General features: G+C 53.7%; 3 protein-coding genes across 3 annotated transcripts; all 3 read left to right on the top strand.

Annotated features, from left to right (window-relative positions):
* Window positions 1–657: 657 nt before the first annotated feature.
* On the top strand, window positions 658–4001 carry N657DRAFT_653772 (Cse1-domain-containing protein; the record flags this gene model as incomplete). The annotated part of the gene is made up of 8 exons (XM_062794440.1): window positions 658–727; window positions 845–987; window positions 1045–1212; window positions 1276–1446; window positions 1508–2817; window positions 2876–2958; window positions 3011–3314; window positions 3371–4001. 8 exons carry the CDS (start codon window positions 658–660, stop codon window positions 3999–4001), a joined length of 2880 nt encoding a protein of 959 aa, XP_062651369.1.
* Window positions 4002–8978: 4977 nt separating this feature from the next.
* On the top strand, window positions 8979–11073 carry N657DRAFT_653771 (uncharacterized protein; the record flags this gene model as incomplete). The annotated part of the gene is made up of 3 exons (XM_062794439.1): window positions 8979–9041; window positions 9098–9247; window positions 9328–11073. The coding sequence occupies 3 exons, from the start codon at window positions 8979–8981 to the stop codon at window positions 11071–11073; spliced, it is 1959 nt and encodes a 652-aa protein (XP_062651368.1).
* Window positions 11074–15422: 4349 nt separating this feature from the next.
* N657DRAFT_678181 (WD40 repeat-like protein) lies at window positions 15423–17526 on the top strand (the record flags this gene model as incomplete). Its single annotated transcript, XM_062796053.1, has 5 exons — window positions 15423–16101; window positions 16165–16592; window positions 16662–17142; window positions 17206–17350; window positions 17415–17526. 5 exons carry the CDS (start codon window positions 15423–15425, stop codon window positions 17524–17526), a joined length of 1845 nt encoding a protein of 614 aa, XP_062651367.1.
* Between the last annotated feature and the right edge of the window lie 1069 nt (window positions 17527–18595).

Below are 18595 nucleotides of genomic sequence, written 5' to 3'. Positions count from 1 at the left end.
GAAAAAGGTTATTGTAAACAAACGTCTCAATCGTGGAAGTTGGATCATTTGGGATGGAAAAGAGCGGCTTCGGAATTAAACCGGAATGACCGTGAAACTTGAAGATGGAGAGCGTGAAAGGCAAGGCAGGTGCACCCCAAACTCTGGATGGTCTGTGTGCACGTCACTTTCGTGGGGGTTTGTGTTCAAACCTGAAGCGAGCAGCCGAAAAGGGAAGAGATGATAGAAGAAGTGCAACCTACTATGTAGAATAGGTAGCAGGAATCTATTTTTTGGAGAGACTAAGGTAATCACGGTAGAGCATTGCATCTACCTCAAACTACTATTCAAGTCATGAGTTAGTACGTTAAGCAAGATAAGATAGACTTCAGGTTCCAAGTTAAGTGGTTAACAGAGTGAGCTGTTCTGTACGCTTTAATGATAAGGTAAGGTACTGTAAGATAACGTTGACGTTATGGTATGCTTGGGATTGACGGGAGGTGCCGCAGCTGAGCCCCACTGACCCCTCTGTTTGCTTGTTCTGCTTCTAGAAGGGACGGAATCTACCAATAGCTCTAGCAACCGGAATCATTTTCTTGGTGTTTTGTTTTGCTCAGTTAGCACAGAACCATCGAGTTGCTCATCGCCACTCCGACGTCCTAGGAAGACCTGCCCATCATGGCCTCCACCTTGGAGCATCTAGCGAAGCTGCTCAGCGACACCCTGGATGCGCAACAACACCGTAAAGGCAAGCTTGGATTCTCCCGAGGCCCATCCACAACCACCCCGCCATGACTTTGGTGTCTTGAACTTGGAACACCACCTGCATATCGGTGACTCATGACTGACGGCAGTGTTGCTGCAGCCGAGAATTCCCTCAAAGAAGAGGCGAAGAAGCACAACTACTCGCTCTCGCTCCTGACCATTGTGAGCACCGCCGCTCAGCCCCTCAAAACCCGCCTTGCCGCCGCCCTCGCATTCAAGAACTTCATCCGCCATAACTATGTGGTACGTACGACAACGGTGCAGACGCCGGAACATGCCGGAGCTCTGACTCTGTTTTAGGACGAAGAGGGCAACTACAAGCTTCCCCTGGACGAGGTGCAGACAATCAAGAAGGAGCTCGTCGGTCTCATGATCTCTTCTCCACCCTCAATACAGACCCAGCTCGGCGAGGCCATCAGCATCATTGCCGATTCCGATTTCTGGGAGCGCTGGGACACACTGACCAAGGTATGCTTCGAGGCGTTTCGCACTCGCCTATGCTGCTGGACCATAACTGATCTGCTTACCTAGGACCTGGTCGACCGTCTCTCCAATACCGATTACAAAGTCACAAACGGCGTGTTGGAGGTTGCACATTCCATCTTCGTGCGATGGCGGCCGCTATTTCAGTCCAACGAGCTCAACAGAGAAGTCCTGCATGTCGTGGGGACATTTGGCGAGCCCTTCATTCAGATGCTGAGCGTAAGGAGACCTCCTGGTGGCGGCCCCAACGAACACAAACCACTGACTGGAAGTGGTGTAGATTGCGGATCAGCAAATCGAGGCAAACAAAGACAATGCCGACGCACTCAAGGGCTGGCTTGACACCATGAGTCTGTTGACAAGGATCCTGTACGACCTCTCATGTCAGGACATTCCGCCCGTCATTGAGACCCACCTGCAACCCATCACGGTTCTCCTCCACAAGTACATGAGCTACACGATTCCCATCTTTGATGACGAGGAAGACGAGGCCACGCCGCTCGAGACGCTCAAGGCCGATATTTGCGATGCTCTTCAGCTATTCACCAACAAGTACGACGACGATTTTGGCCAGTACGTTCAAGATTTCACAAACAACGTCTGGAATGTGCTGTCAAGTGTCGGACCTGAGAAGAGGTACGATATCCTCACAAGCAAGGCGCTGCAGTTTCTGACGGCCGTGGCCTCGGTCCGCCGCCATGCCGAAATCTTCAACGACGAACAAATCTTGGGCACCATCGTGGAGAAGGTAATTCTTCCCAACGTGGCGCTGAGGGAGTCAGATATCGAGATGTTTGAGGATGAGCCTATCGAGTTCATCCGGCGGGATCTCGAGGGCTCCGACACTGACTCGCGCAGGCGAGCGGCCACCGACTTCCTGCGAAAGCTGCTCGAGAATTTCGAGGTGCTCGTCACACAGGTAGTTTTCGGGTACATCAACCACTACCTTGCGGCTGGTAAGACGGATTGGAAGGCAAAGGATACGGCCGTTTACCTATTTCTCGCCATTGCCGCGAAGGGCGCCGTTACCGCGGCCCACGGAGTCAAGACGGTCAATAGCTATGTCAATGTTGTTGAGTTCTTCGAGCAAAACATCGCTGCGGACCTCCTCTCGGAAACCACCGAGCCGATTGCGAAGGTCGATGCCATCAAGTACCTGTACACATTTCGGAGCCAGCTCAACAAGGCTCAGTGGGCGAGCGCCATTCAACCTCTGATTCAGAATCTGGCCTCGTCCAATTACGTCGTCTACACCTATGCCGCTATTGCCGTCGAGAGAGTCCTTTTCTTGACCGACGAGCAGGGACAGCACTTGTTCCCGAGGAACGATATTCAGCCGTATGCTCGGGATTTGTTGGAGCATCTGTTTGCCCTGGTCGAGAAAGATACATCTGCTGTCAAGCTTCAGGAGAATGAGTTCCTGATGAGGTGCATCATGAGGGTGTTGATTGTCATGAAGGAAGGCATCCTCGAGTGTGGTGCAGAGAGCGTCCTCAATCACCTGATCAGCATCACAAATGTGATCAAGGAGAACCCCAGCAACCCGCGCTTCTACTACTACCACTTTGAGGCAATCGGAGCCCTCGTAAGGTACGAATTTTCCCGTCTCTACCAGAATTCGAATATTTTGTGTCTAATCTTCAAGCAGGTATTGCAGCAACTCCCCCAAGTTGGACATGCTTCCTCGGCTGTGGGTGCCGTTTGCTGCCATCCTTTCCGAGGATGTCTCTGGTCAGTGTTCCCAATCGTTCATTCGCCGGAGTATTTCTAACGGTTCACGTAGAGTTCATTCCCTTCGTCTTCCAGATATTTTCCATGCTCCTTGAGCTCAACCCCTCGAATCAAGTGCCTGGTGATTTCAAGATGCTTATCGAGGTCGTTCTGGCCCCGAGCCCGTGGGAGACGAGAGGCAATGTACCGCCCTTGTCCAGATTCATTGCGGCTATCATTCCCAAGGCGGCGGAGGAAATCAAGGCTGAAAAGAAACTGGAGCCCTTCCTCGCCATCTTCCAGCGCCTGCTGGCCGGGAAGAAGACGGACCAGAACGCCTTCGATATCCTCGAGGCAATCGTTGGCACATTCCCTGGGTACGTATTGCAGTTTCCGCGAATTTCTCTTGCGAGCGGCATTTGACAGGTGCTAGGGATGTTTTGGACCCGTACTTCGGGACCATCCTCACGCTCATCTTTACCAAGCTGCAGACGAGCCCAACCGACTCATACAAGAGCCGCGTGGCCCGCCTGTACCACCTCGTTTCGGCTCGAGCCGGTGAAGCTAAGATGGGCGCCGACTACTTTATTGCGCACGCCGAGGCCATCCAACAGAACGTCTTCACTCCCTTCTACCTCACCGTCATCCTTCCCACGACGGGTCAGTTCGCCCGCCCCGTCGACCGCAAGCTCGGTGTTATCTCATACACCAAGACGCTGTGCGAGTCAAAGCAATTTGCCGAGCGCTATCAGAAGGGCTGGGGCTTCACATGCAACAATCTGCTCGACCTGCTGAAGAACCCGCCGCGTGTGGCTGCCGGGTTTGGTGACGAGATTGTCAACGAGGCGGATGTCGACGACATTGGCTTTGGCGTAGGGTTTACGCCGCTGAACACGTGCAAGCGTGGTGCGCGCGACGACTTCCCGGAACTCGTTGAGGTGGACAAGTGGGTGAGCCAGTACCTGAAGGAGGCGAACCAGCGGCATGGCGGGGCAATTGCCAGCTTCGTGGAGCAGCGGCTGTCGCCCGAGGCGAAGGCCGCTTTGGCATCGTACCTTGTTTGAGAGGGCAAGGGTCGTTGGTGGGTGGCTCATGAACGGTGCTGTGAGCATCAGCAGTATTCGTGTGTCAGATGGAACATAGACGTGGGTTGCTACGAAAGGAAGAAGGATTTTTCGCCGATGGTATGTCTAGCTGAATGCTTTGGGTTCCGGCCCTCAAAATGACTTTGGTGGATTACCGCCCGTGGCGTTGGGAGACATGGGATGACTGTCATGGAATGCACTTGTCTGCGTTAGATGATGTTGGGAAAATCTGAACTTTATCATTCAAGCACGCATCCCCTTTTGTTCTGTTGTCATTACTCAGTTGCCATTGCTGAGTGCCAGGGGCGGCTTAGGGGTTTGAGGCGCCAGCGGGTGTCAGGTCTCCAACGAACCTCCGACTGACTGTCCCAGGCATTTGCAGTCGGCGGGTCAGTTCCCAGCTAACGTTGACTCTTCCTCTACACGGATACGTGTTCCATGTGCGGATCAAGCTCGAGTTCTTAACGCCAGTCGTTGTGTGGTGGAGTGAAGTTCCCTTCACTTTTCCAGCGCCTCTGAAACTGCCCAGATAGCACTAGTCACTGAACTATCGCGAAAGTGCGCCGGTGCGGCCCTTCTTCAGAGGTCTGATCCCAGGGAGATGGATCGATTCCTCCGCCACCGATGCTCTGTCTCCACAGCTCTTTCAGCCGCAGCTCCATCCGCTGAAATCCCAGCCGCACTTCCATATACCTTTCATGTTGGACGATGCCTGGTATTCGCCGCGTTCTTGGTTTCTAGCAGGTGATCGCCCGGTACTGCTAATTTTTACTGTATAGTACAGTACCTATCGGCGGAACACCGTCGCTACTTTGACGTCGGCCCACCCCATTTCGGAGCTTCGAACCCACCTGTCCGCTTGGCCGGTAGAAGGATCGGCGATTTTTGGGGCCCCGGTACGGGGTGGTTGGCGCTTTGGAGTGTAGAATTGAGGACTAACCTCTCCTCTCATCGGTGCAGTTCGACTGCGCTAATGCGTCCAAGGCTGCGCTGGCCTTGTTTTTCACCGGTAGCATTATCTGGGTAGTTAGTGGTGGCCGTGCGCGGAAGATCCCGCGAACCATTGCTGACTCGGAAGCCAAGAGAGCAGATCAAACAAAAGACATCCACACTGTTGTTGCCGACCGAGCGGGACCGACAGTGCCACCCCAACCCAATTTGAGCTCGGACCCTATCAATCCTCAAGCTCCGTGGAGCCGAGGCTCTCATTGTCTCGTGGAGTCGGGGCGGGGACGGATTTCTGGACCATTTCATCCAAATTGTTGCGCAGAAGTTGCTCAGCCGAGTGAGCAGCAAATGGTTGGAATATATCAAGCTTGAACGGATGGTGAAGACAGAAGAAGGTGCCGCATGGAGCATACCCGAAGCTGTAGCGCCAAGCCGGCCATTCTTCAGATCACACCACCTCAAGATCCAGGGCTCGGCGGCTGGCGTGAAAGATGACAGGAGGCTAACGACGCAAGAGCCAGGTGTGCATGGGTCTCTGACCCTGACTGCATTCTTCCGGCAATCATCTGAACTTCTGAAGATGCACCTGTGAGTGTAACGTTAGGGTTGACTTTGGCGTTTGTCTAAATGTAGTGTGTATTGTACTTGCACAATATAAAGCGCGAGAAGCACTGATTACACATAAGTCGCGCTTTACAGCTACTCATTACCAACCGAATGAAAAAGGTTAATTCTTCTCTCTCCTCTTCGAAATCATTACCAAGTTATTAACGGGGCGCGGCATCTCGCAAACTGTACATTTAAGCCGCTCGACGGCGATCCTAACGACGGCGCTGGATACGGTGGTCCCTTGCATGACCTGCCGCTGCTCTGAACTTTGCTTGCATAGAGGCGTGTGTCTCAGACGCAAAACATCAGAAAAGAAATTCATGCCAGGGGGCAAACGAGATGTGTGCCTGCCAGATACGTTATTCCCCCGGCTCAATATGCCGTGATTTATTCAGCGAGTTCCCGTGTGTGCATGTTGACGGTCTGGATATCCCCCTTTCTCCCGTCTGCCGAGGTGGATGGGTGTGGCCGTCAAGGACTCTCTCACGAGTGCCGCCAGTTCACAGGACACGCTGAGTGTCTGTGTACTTCGTGCCGAGTTGCCGACCTCAACCAGTCGCGTTTTCTGTGCACAAGAACGAAGCGTCTCATGCCTGTCTCCGCTCTCATCTGAGCCGCATGTAGTGTAGTCACCGCCTAAAAGAAACCAACAGCGGATCAGAACTGCACCGTCAACTTTGTCCTAAACGGGCCGAGCGCACACGCCGTCTTGGCCGGTGGCGTCGACCGTCAACCGCTCCGGTGTATTACCTGGTAGTTCGCTGCAGAGTGCGCTGAAAGAGGAAGGTTATGGGGCCCCCCCATTTGAGCAATGCAGGAGTCGGCCAGAGGGAAGATGTATAGACTCGGCCCAGATCAAGCAGCACAACGCGGCTCGAATGCGGCAGCGGAATAAAGCACCCGACGGGACACTGTGAGCGGATCGCACGGGCACAAGAAAAAGAAAATCTTGAAGTCTGCGCGCCGTTTCATCAGGACGGGCCGACATCACACCCCAACAAGATCTACATCGAGAGCCGAACTGGAAAGGAATCCCACTGATGAAGATGGCAGGGGTTGAGCAAGTCTGCAAAGGTCCAAACAGCTCCAGAAAGTTGGTTTGTTGCTCAGGCCATCTGCAAAACTTCGATACGGTACCTAGAAGCGGGGCTTATTTGTGGCGGCAGCAACCCCTCTTCTATCTGCAAAGGGAGTTTACAGTGACTGATGATGCTCCTCACTGAACTACTTGACAGCACGGCAGATCCGGCGTGGGAGGCTGAGCGAGTCGTGTCTTATCGGTTCGTGTCACTCGAAGCTGGTTGATGGAGGATCACCTAGAAGCACCATCGGGTACCTGAATGAAAACGCGGTCAGCCGTCGACCAGACAAACTCCCCTGATGACCCGGCCCCCTGCTGGACATGTGGAGGTGGACCGTGTTCCCATCCTGCTGCCGCCGTGTCTCCCGTGCGGGAACCGGGGGTCAATCAGACCGGGGATCAAAAGCAGGGTTACATATTTTGATCTTTGCCTCTCTGGCGGTCGGGCCAACACCAAGCCGGGCACGCACCAATACGGATTAGATGGCCCGGTGCTCCACGAGATCATCAGAGCTGCGGCTTGTGTTCCATTCCCAATGCATGGTCGGCCACATGGTTTTAAACCAGGGGATGAAGGCTCTGGGCTGCGTTGCCGTGAGCATGCAGCTGTTTTGAACAACATGATTGCAGACAGTCCTGCAGCACACCGAGCCAGGCTCCATACCAAACGGCAAGAAACAGACAGGCTTAGTTATCGAACCTGCTGTGAATAAGAGCGGTAGTGGAGAGGATGATTTTTACATTGGTACGGACTTTTGGCAACACTAACACATGCTACATTGTCATACGAGGGCTCTTTCCGTCAACGAAGACAAAAGCGGAGGATAATTGTTCGGACCTCAGACCTCTTGGAGGAATGCGACACTATTGTGCTGCGTGGGGGGCTCGCCTCAATTATCCATCCTCGTTGCCCTGGACCGACAGGCTCCGAAACAAGGAGACTCGGAGGGACGCAAGAACAGCAGTGGGTTACGATGCAGAGTCGCATTGGACACCCAAAAACCCTTCTACATGAATTCTTATCTCCCTCTCCTTTTGCATGCACCTGACTGGAATATCTAGCAGGTGAAAAGGTCAAGTGCATCAACTTGAACCCGTCAGCAACCTGGAAACAATGTAGTGAGAAGTACCTTAAAGTACCTTGCAGTAAGATATCTGTCCTTTGATACCGTACGCTACTTCCGTACGGATAACGAGGCTCGATGCATTCCCCAGCTCCACATGTTCGATTAGCGATCAAACAGGGGTTGTTGTGGATTGACTTCCACTTCCAATATGGCTCACGTTTCCCATTCATCACGCAGAATTTTGAGAAATTGCAAACGGCTCTTGACACTTGAAGTGAGAAGAATACCTTATAGATGAGGAGTCCGGCCCCAAGGCTCAGGGTAGCTCGAAACAAGGCCTCTACAGTTCCTATACACAGTGAACTTGAACTTCACAATCTATGCGGAAAGACCTGAAACAGGATGGGAGAGTTACACGGTGGGGAGCCGTCATTCTTCAAAGCCAGGAACTGGCCGATTTTCAAGCAAAGAATGTCCCTGCAAATAAGCGAAAAAGCTGAACATAAGCTCTGCACAAAATGGAGCCCAAGCTCCAAGCAAAAACTGCAGAAAGGAAATGATACGTGAACTACCTCTGTAGTGTCCCATCAATCCAGGGAAGAGCATCGAGAGTCCCGAAGATTGCAGGTCAAGTCTGTAATGCGATGAATCGCAACCCAATGGAAATGAAGCAGTTGCGAATCACCTCCACTTCACCTTTCCAACTTCGTTTGCTGCCCCTGGGTACTTGTCCCCAAGCTCCCCATCTCACGAAGCTCTAGCGCATGTCGTTTCTGGAAAAGAAGCTCTTGGCTCAACTTAGCGCGAGTGCAACCCCAGTCCCCCATCCACATGCCATTTGCATGCCTGGCAGCAGGGGGCGTTTTTAATAATCTCGCTCCACGCCTTTCCCGGGCGCCGAGCGTCCCATCTCCTGTCACTTGGAGCCCGGTTTTGGCTTCTCTTGTCGATCGTCTCCCGTTTCTAATACTCTCTCGGGAAGGAGCAGCTGTGGCCTGCGGCTGAGACTTGAAGGGACCGTCTTTCTGTTTTTCTCCTGAGAGGACGTTGCTCGATTTTCTCAACCTGAAGAGGCAACTTTCGACAAAGGAAAACGGCTCCTCGTCTTTTCCTCCGCCCCCCTCGTTCTTTCATCATGCAACTTCTTTAATGGCTAATACACTCACTTCACGCCCGAAACCCTCACCCTTACCAGGGCTCTCCCTCCGATCCCCTCTATCCTTTGGTCGACGAGACAGCATAGCAACAACCATGGAGGGGCTTCTCAGTGTGCCCCCTGACCGAGGCACCATCATCGGCAGAGCCGTATGGAAGGTGCCTAGCCCACGTTCATAATCTCGTCCCTCGAGCAAGCATTGACCGGTTACCAGATGCGCTATGTCGTTGTAGGCGGCGCAAGCCGCGAGCAGATGCAGCTCGCACCAATCAACCGCAACGCCCAGTCCAACCGCATTTCGACGCCGATGGAACTGTCGAGGATGTCTGCTGAGGGCGTGTTCCTCTCCATCTACAAGTCAAAAGTAAGTGGTCCCTCTCTCGCCGCCCCCGAATGTTGAGCCCCGCGCCATGACCAGCGGTTCTAACATATGGATCAAATCAGGAGGACACAGAACCGATACAGCAGCACTCAATCAACTCTATCGCCGACTGTCAGGTCCAGATGCTGGCGCACCGCAAGCAAGGCCCAGTCCTTCCAACCTTGGTTATCAATGTTTTGCCAGATCCTTCTTTGGACAAGGCCAGGAAGCGACGCTCGAGTAGAACGGCCGGCTTTAGTTCTCCGAGAGATACAGGCCCGATCACGCTCTTGTTCCGACCCGGAGACGAGCATCAGAGCCTCCAGGACTGGGCCCGCTGCATCCAACACCTCATCCAGCCCCATATCCCGGACCGAGCACCCCTGAGTCCGTTAACACCAGCTTCGCCGACCTTTATCAATCCCTTCGCTCCTCGGTCGAGGGACGCCGCCGACACGCAGAGACCGGGTAGTGGGTATGGCTCGCGGCCGGGAATTTTCAAGAATCCCAGTCAGCCACCCTCGGTCCGGGATCGGCCCGTGACATTCTCGGATTCACCGAGTCTGCGTTCAAAACGGAGCGACCTCTCGTCACAAACCAGCTCATTGACGCAGTCTCACATGGGTTACCAAAATTACACCACGATGGTGCCCGCCGACCTCCCGTCCCCGGCCACTACAATTGGGGAATACCAAGGGGAATTCATTGAGGGTTGGACTTCGGCGCAGGGTAGGTCGTCAGCGCTCAACTCGCCCATGAGGGGCCGTGACAGCGTCAGTTCCCAGGCGCCGACTTCGCTGCCGCCAATACCGGATTCCAACTCACCCTCAGGACCGCGGGAAACGATTCTCGATAGAGCATTTCAAATGCGTTGCATACCAGGGTCAGAACGCGAAGTTCCTGGGGAGGAGAAGCTGAGTTCCTTGGCACGGTTTGACGCCTTGATGAGGGAAATGGACGAGAAGAGGAGGCAACGGGAAGCTGCGGAGGCCAGGGAAAGACCGCAGGCTGGAGTAACGACATCGGCGAAAGCGGAATTGCCCGAGTCAAGAAGCGCTTTCGATGACGACGGCTCGGATTCCGATTTGGAGGAGGAAGAAGATGACAGCGACGAGATCGTAGAAGAAGCAGATGTTGAGGACGAGTTTCCTGCATCAACACCAGCTCAGCGGGCTCTGGATTATATTGCCGGCAGATACGAAGCTACCCAGCGGCGTCGACCTGCATCATCACGAGCACATGGCTTCCGATCCACGCCCAGCTACAACCACGATGCGTTCATGGCGCTGTCGAGCAGTGGGCCTTCTCAAACGCGGCCCCAGACGGGCTACTCCAAGCACCGGAGTCGGCCAGGGATGGCCCAGAGAACGCACAGCCAGCCACACCTGGCGACGATACTGGCCTCATCAACACCCCTCGACGTGGCAAGGGATTCCGAGGAAAGCAACGGGTTCAGTTTCACGCCAGGGTCACCATCAGCCCTGCACCGCAGCTCGACCGAAAAGCGAGCCTCGACATCGAGCGCCAAGCGCCTCAGCTTTACCGAGTTCACCAGGCGGCTAAGCAGCACAAGCAGTTTGCTTCTCATGCAGACAAACGCCAGCGGCCCCGCTAGCAGCCGGGCGAGCAACAGCGATATGGACCTACAACAGCAGCTGCCGTCGTCACAGTCGCCTCAACATCTACACCACCTGCATCCCAGGGCGGGTCCGCCGGCGTCGCTTCAGCACCAGCAGCCGCCGCAGTCTCCGCCGCAGACGGGTGATCGCGAACGGTGCGCCTGGCGGGGCAGCTGTGTGTTTGGCGCCGGCGAGGGTGGCTTCATGTGACCGCGGCTGTACGAGAAATAATGATACCGTTCCTGCTGCCGGTGCATTAGAGCACGGTTGACGGTTCCCTCGGCTGAAAGCTTGACAGTCTTTACTTTTGGGAGCATTTTCGGAATTAGACACCATCCAGCGTCTGGTTGATTTACCTGCACCAGCTCTAGCCGTTCGCAAAAGCTGAACGCATTTCGGCGTTCAGTTTCGTAGTCAGTATCTTGACCTATTCCCAGCGTCTCTCAAGAGCTCACTTGCCTGGCATTGCCGGCAACACCAACCCAGTTTTACGAAAACCCTCCTCCCTCGATTGTCCCGACGAACTCATTCTTGTGACGACGGGCTCATGACCGAGACGTTTATCTACATGCAAAGGGGCATCTGGCGTTAATACGTAATTCACCACTTGGTGGTCTGAAACTTACCATCTGGTCGAATGAAGTCTGTACCTGCATAACAGTTTCTACCCTTTTTTATCATTCTCTCAACTGCAATAATTCTCATGTTGTTTCACATATACCTTACTCACCTACCCTTTATGGTCATCAAGCATACTTGGTATTTTCACACAAGCTGCAGTGGGATGCCCCCTTGGCGCGATGCGAGAAGCTCTCTGCATGTATGGACATACACACGTTAGATATGTGATATGACAAAGCAGACACAAACACACAGACACAGACGATCCTGTTGCACGCATTCACGTATACAGGCGGACTTGTTCTCATCATATCGCACGCTTGGATCCAGCCCAATGGAACCCATCCTAGCCCGGCAGGGAGGTGCAACGAGGTTTGGGATCTGCTTGGAACGGGGCGCCAACACATTCAAAACATCAGAGCAGTAGTATGGCGGGGCATCTCGTGGATGTACACCGACTAGGCAAGATCACCAGTTGCCATCCTCGCAAAGATGAAGGGAATGGTTGCGACGTACGAGAGCAAGGATGTATACTGCCTCGACTGCTTTCATGTGACCTTCTCCGGAGTGTATAACGGGCAGAACGAGCTTTGACATTGGAGCTCGCTGCAAAAAGTGCAGTACCACGGTTAACCGTAAGCTGTTCTGTAGACAAGCATCGAATGGCTCATATGAAACTGCCAACACAGCCCAGGAGACGTTCTTGGGTCCAATAATCATAGCGGCAGGTGTTGTCGCTCGGGAGGACGCCGTTGTATGTAGCCGCGATGAACCATTTTCGCTGGATCCAGAAATGAACTGCAGCGGAATAACGGAGTAACGTTAAGGTGCAAGCTCCAAAGCCTGACACCCCAACCGGGGATAACCGTAGCTTGAGACACCAATTTTGATGCCCTTGATTGAGAGCCGAAGGCTGAAGGAACAAGCCAGGGGTTCGAGTGCGTTCAAACCATTGGCAGCCACGGCAGCAACAGTTGCACAGCACGAAGTTAGAGCGGTGGAGCTGAGTGCTGACTGGGTCAGTACTAATCAGATCACTGCCGCCCAGGGAAAGGACAGCCTATCGATGGATGCGTCCATGAGGTTGGCCGTTGACAAACCTTCAGATGTGGACAGCTCTCGGTGTAACCCTGGGGGGAGGGGGATGTCCGGGAAGCATTCGAGTGAACATGTTCCACGCCAGATATTATCAGCCAACCAAATTCCGTAGCCTTACCATCACCCTACGCAACGCATATCAAGAGAGCCATATACCAATAAAGCACTGCTCATTTATTTTAGAATATATCAGAAAGTTATAACTAATAGTTTTACTGTTTTCTCAAGTATTACTAGAGTCGTAGACGATTATATTCATAAGGAATTCTCTAGTTATTCCTAGGCGAAAGTTTAATTCCTTATATGTTCGGGCAGGCTCGTGCTAACTCGCGCTTGTTAATCTATAGTACCTTGCTATACTTGTCCTGTTTGACTCCCTTGTGAGTATTTGAGTATAGCGATTGGCAATACGTAGCGAAAAACATATCTGAGACTTATGCTCTATTTGGTTAGCTATTGGGTAGGTAGCCTGTGCGCTCACTTGTCTTTCTCACGTCGCAGATGCGCATTCTGTATATTCTCCCCCTTCTAATTAGCAGCATTGAGTCAGCATTTGCAGTGCTCCTATCACGAGTCGTGACAGTATAAGTGTGACGGGCACCACCCAAGGTCTGGTCAGCTCGCACATACAAGATCGATATTGCTACAACGAGAGCAAGAGCTAGATGACAGGAATGGGCGTGCCACCAGACCTTAAGTACTGGAGCAGAGGCCTATGCGTAAGCATGACCATACACTGACCCCATGACGTATGCATAACCGCAAGCATATGACATAACCTTGAGAACAGGAACGGGGAATCCCGTGACAATAAGATTCATATGCGCAACTCCTAATTCGACTAAATGGTTCGAACTACAGTTCCTCTTTTAAGGATATAACGCAGTGGTCAGTTGCGCCTACTCGTGACAGCACCAATGCTTCGCCTTGATGCTACTTGTTTCTCACATAATAATTACTCAGATTTATGATTCAGTTAACGTTAACTAAGTAGTCAATAGAATTACATTCTCTTTTTCTAACATGATCTGTCACGGCGATTGCGCCGTGCCTGCTAGGACCCACGGGTGGAACCCGGCATGTGGAAAGCACGGGCCCCTGTGGGTTAAATATTCTGCACCTCGCTGCCGCGAGATCTGTTCGTAGCTCCTCGAGCTACGTCTTGACAATCAAGCCTGCCCGTACCTGACGGAATAGAGCTTAGACTGTAGTTTAGCCCGAATACAATTGTCATTGGATTGTGCGCCTGTCCCCCCGTGACATGATCTCTTATATTAAAAGTATGATATAACTACTAATTTCCTTCAAGTCTAAGTATTTTATAAATTATAAAAAATAGCATATATTATAGTAGTGCTATAGGAAATACACTAAGATATTATATAATATTTAGAGTATGTAAAAATAGATAGGAGCTTAGAATATAATGTCCTCAAAAGATAGTATATTGTAGCCAAAATTATACTCTGCTTGTCACGGCGATTGCGCCGCGCCTGCCAGGACCCACGGGTGGGGCCCGGCGTATGGGAAGCACGGGCCCCTGCGGGTTGAAGATCCTGCACCTCGCTGCCGCAAGTTCTGTTCGTAGCTCCTTGAGCTACGTCTTGACAATCAAGCCTGCCCGTACCTGACGGAATAGAGCCCAGACTGTAGCTTAGCCCGAATACAACTGCCATTGGACTATCAGCCTGTCCCACCCGTGACACTGCTCAATATTGTTAGAGAGGCGCCTGATCCAATTGATTGCATGAGGCAATTGCGTGAAGGTGCTCCTATTCGTAGGGTCAACAACCTCAACGCCAGGTCGGTTTGGGAATATGGTGACTCGAAGGCTTCCCCGGACCCCGTCCCCTCTATGGAGGTGCCAGTGTATGGTGGACCTGCTGGGCTGTACCAGGACATGCTTGCCTGGGCCTGTCACGGGGAGGGACCACCTGCCAGTGCGTTTCCTTCTTGGCAGCGTCAACAGGTGCTCATTCTCCGATCTGCACCTCCCGTCGTTATCTCCCTTCGACCTGAAACCATATCCATCCACCTTTGGAGTGCGGCTATTGAATCAACTTTCGCTGATGAAACTGAGAGTCTGACATAAGGTACCTTTTGAAGAACCCACTACATTTGACCTCGACCTCTCAATTTCTGCCTTCATCTTTCCCTAAGCATCTGCCATAAAGACACCGAACCTCATTCCGTGGCATGCTAGACCCTGCTTCCACAGTGCGCACGGCCCAGACCTAGCTCAACGCATCCCCCGTTTCATACCGACGATTATGACGGATCTGAAAGCTCTACCTGCCCCTTCGTAAGCTGCCAGCAACTCAGCCGGAGCTTGCATCCAGCAGCGGATCTTGCACTATCGACTCCGCTGTTCGCTTCTCACTTTCTCGCTGGAATCGCCATTGCCGCTAGCACACGACCTCGCCCTTGCCTCCTAATCTTCTGCGGGAACGGACATCGCTCCCGCAGAACCGAAGTTGATCACGGTGGCAGACCAAACCCCCAGGCAAGCTTCCATCTATAACCCTCCCGTCTCCAACACATCGCCTGCCGTACCGACCTCAGCGTCCCCGGACGCCACTCCGAATATCCAAGCACATAGCTCGCCGCAACTCCCTCCGCTGCGAGCCCAGAACCCGACGTCCTCCGTGTCCAGCCATCCCTCGCCCGCCTGGTCGGGCTCCCGAGACACAACCGTGCCGTCCTCGTCCCTACCCGGGCCACAAATACTCGGTCGAAGGCTAAGGGCCGAGTTTGAAGAAGGAGAGGAGGGAGGAGCACAACACCACGCATCAAACACCACAGCCTCCGCATCGACCCATAAGCGAGCCCGCCGCGAAACCATGCTGATGGAGATCGATAAGGGCGAGCCATCCAGCCGAGATCCGCGAGTGGTGTCTAACGGATCCCGCCCTACCGGGGAGCACCCGCTGCCAGGCTCGAGCAAAACACAAAAGGCGCCGTCCGAGACCATGCGTGGCGCTCGACCTAATGGGGCAGCTGTGGGTGTGCAGCAAGAGACCTACTTTGGCCATGACCGGGAGGAGATCACACGCATTCTGATACAGGCGTTGGGTGACTTGGGCTACCATGCCGCGGCAGAAAACGTTGCGGAGGAGAGCGGCTTCCAGGTCGAGAGCCCAGACGTGGTGGCCTTTCGGCAGGCTGTGCTGAGCGGCGCTTGGAGCAGGGCGGAGGAGTTGCTCTGCGGTAAGGGTGCTAGGGCCTCCGGCCAGGGGTCAGATAACGGCGGGCTTGTGCTTGCTCCGGGAGCGGATCGCAACATCATGAGGTTTCGGCTTAGGCAGCAGAAGTTCCTCGAGCTCCTGGAGCAGCGAGAAACTGGCCGGGCATTAGCTGTCCTGCGGAACGAGCTCACGCCGTTGTGCCAGGAGCAGCACCAAACGCTCCATTTCCTTTCGAGACTACTTATGTGTCAAGATACCGAGGATCTCAGGAGTAAGGCTAGCTGGGATGGCGCAAGTGGCCGGTCCAGGCAGGTATTGTTGGCGCAGCTTTCAGGTTAGTGCAGACTTCCCAATATCCGCGTGTATTGTCATACCCGTAGCTGACGGTTTCTTCTAGGGTCCATTTCCCCCTCGGTCATGCTCCCAGAGCGGCGCTTGGCTGTTCTCCTGGAGGACCTGAAACGCAGTCAGGTGGACAGGTGTCTTTACCACACATCCACCGAGTCCCCTTCGCTCTGCGTGGACCATCTTTGCGATAGAAGCCGTTTCCCCTCAGAAATGCTGGACGAGTTATCCAATCCGGCGCTGGAGTCGTCCAAGAAACCTGACGAGGTCTGGCAGGTCCGCTTCTCGCCCGATGGCAGGCGCTTGGCCACTTGTGGGACGGATGAGACGGTCAGCATTTGGGACGCTGAGCACTTGGCCCTGATGCATCGGTTGCATGGGCATCTCAAGGGCGAGATTGGCAATCTCGCGTGGGGCCCGGACAGCAGGTTACTGGTCACTTGCGGCTTTGACCGCAGCGCAAGGCTCTGGAACACCGATGTGAGTGACATCCTTCTCTCACGTCTAGGGCTGACCTTGGGTGAATGCTAATCAAGTGCTGGACGGCAGACTGGAGAGTGTTTGAGGACCATCGGCGGTTTTGAGGAGCCCGTGAGCAGCTGCGTATGGGCAGCCGACGGCCAAACGTTCATCACCGGGTCTTTCGACAAGAAGAAGTCCATCTGCCAGTGGAACATGCACGGGGAGTGCGTCCATTCGTGGACCAGAGCGCACAGGACGGAGGATCTTGTGCTTTCTCGCGACCAGCGCTGGCTGGTAGCCATGGACGAGCAATGCAATCTGCACGTCTACGATTTCGTCGCCAGGAAGCACGTCTACGACTGGGCGCTTAATGCGCGGCCTACTTCGCTCAGCATCAGCCGCGACTCGAGGTGTCTCCTCATAAATAAAGCAGACAATGAGGCCGTCCTGCTGGATATTGAGACGCATGAGACTGTGCAGAAGTACACGGGGCAGACGGGCGGTAACTACACCATCAGGAGCGATTTTGGTGGCGCGAATGAAAATTTTGTCATTTGTGGCAGCGAAGGTAAGAAATACCGCTACACGTTGGCCCGACGGGATGACGATTCTTGATGCTAACAGGCTATAGATGGCCACGTCTACATCTGGCACAAGCTGACGGGATTACTCGTTCAGAGGCTTGAGGCTCACCACGCGAGCTGCAACGCAGTCGCCTGGAACCCAACGGACCCGTGTATGTTCGCCACTGCTGGCGACGACGGGAGGGTCAGAATGTAAGTGCTGCCTAGCGCTGGCTGACCAAGCTAAGTCCAAGTTGCTGACGCCTCATGCCACTAGTTGGTCAAACAGGGAGCGAGCCAAGGCTCTGGCGGCGACGGGGCGGCACCCTAACGGCACGTCGCGCACATCGAGTAACGGCAGCCTGCGCTCGGATCCGATGCGGGCTTGACGTGGACACGAGGCGTAGAGAAGAGATGTGAATGGGATCATAATGGCGTCTTTCATTACAATATTGCAATGGCATTGATTGGAATACAGGACATCGCATGGGGCGGCGAATTTGGAGATACGGGCTGATGCATTGTTTTTATCGAGCGCAGAGTCAACCGCTCGTTTCACTACTTGCTTCTCTCTTCCTTCTGGCTGGCTTGAAGACAGGGCGGGGGTCAAGCGGATAACCAGGGGAGATGGTCATCAGGAACGGGAGGAGTAGAACATCGGGCATGGTTTGGGATGCTGGGTTGTAGGGTCTTCCCCTATCGTTATGCAGCTATTGGATTCAACACTTCGCTAGATGCTGAGGCTATGGACAGGTGATGCGACTGGGCATGATCAGAGCAGGACGCAAGTGCCCGCTCTCGGGGGCTCTCAGGGAGCAGGGTAATTCGCAAGGTGGTGGAGGCTTTATCAGCATCGACTTGGACCCTGACTTTCAGCCTTCCAGGCGGTGGCAAAGGGCACAAGACGTTGAAAGGGTCGTCGAATTGCCGATTCTTTGAAGCGGAAATAAAACAATAGCAAGACATAAACACACTCTTGAGTATGCACAATGCAAAAGTCCCGTTCTCCTCCCACGTAGATTTGTGGGTGGGACTGAGCCGCAAGCCGCCGCGTCACTTTTCAAGCACCAGATGACGAATGTCGAGTGTGGCCATGGCAAGAGGGTTGGAACATGGGGGTGTGGTCCAGAATCCTTGGCTGTTTCGAACAGACTGTAGCAAGGTATTCGGCTTTGAATTGTGCAATTTGTATGATCGGTCCATAGTAAAGGGGGCGATGTGACAGCCTCTCTTCTCAAGGATGGTCATGACATCCATTATTTTGGAGTCTGGAATTTCGAGCAGTACCTTAAATTGGAGAGTGGTTGCATTGATGGATGTCACGTGCAGCACCCCCTGCGGCAAATTGGCTCTGGGGTTGCACTGTGCACGGACGGGACGTCGCGACGCAAGTGGGTCCCCACGTAAGTCGATCTGGAAGACTGGACCGGCTGGACACTTTGCGACTCAAATCGTCAA

The sequence above is a fragment of the Parathielavia appendiculata genome (genome assembly GCF_033297405.1).
Source record: "Parathielavia appendiculata strain CBS 731.68 unplaced genomic scaffold N657scaffold_2, whole genome shotgun sequence".
Taxonomy (NCBI): Eukaryota; Fungi; Ascomycota; class Sordariomycetes; order Sordariales; family Chaetomiaceae; genus Parathielavia; species Parathielavia appendiculata.
This window is presented reverse-complemented; position numbering and strand designations above follow the sequence as displayed.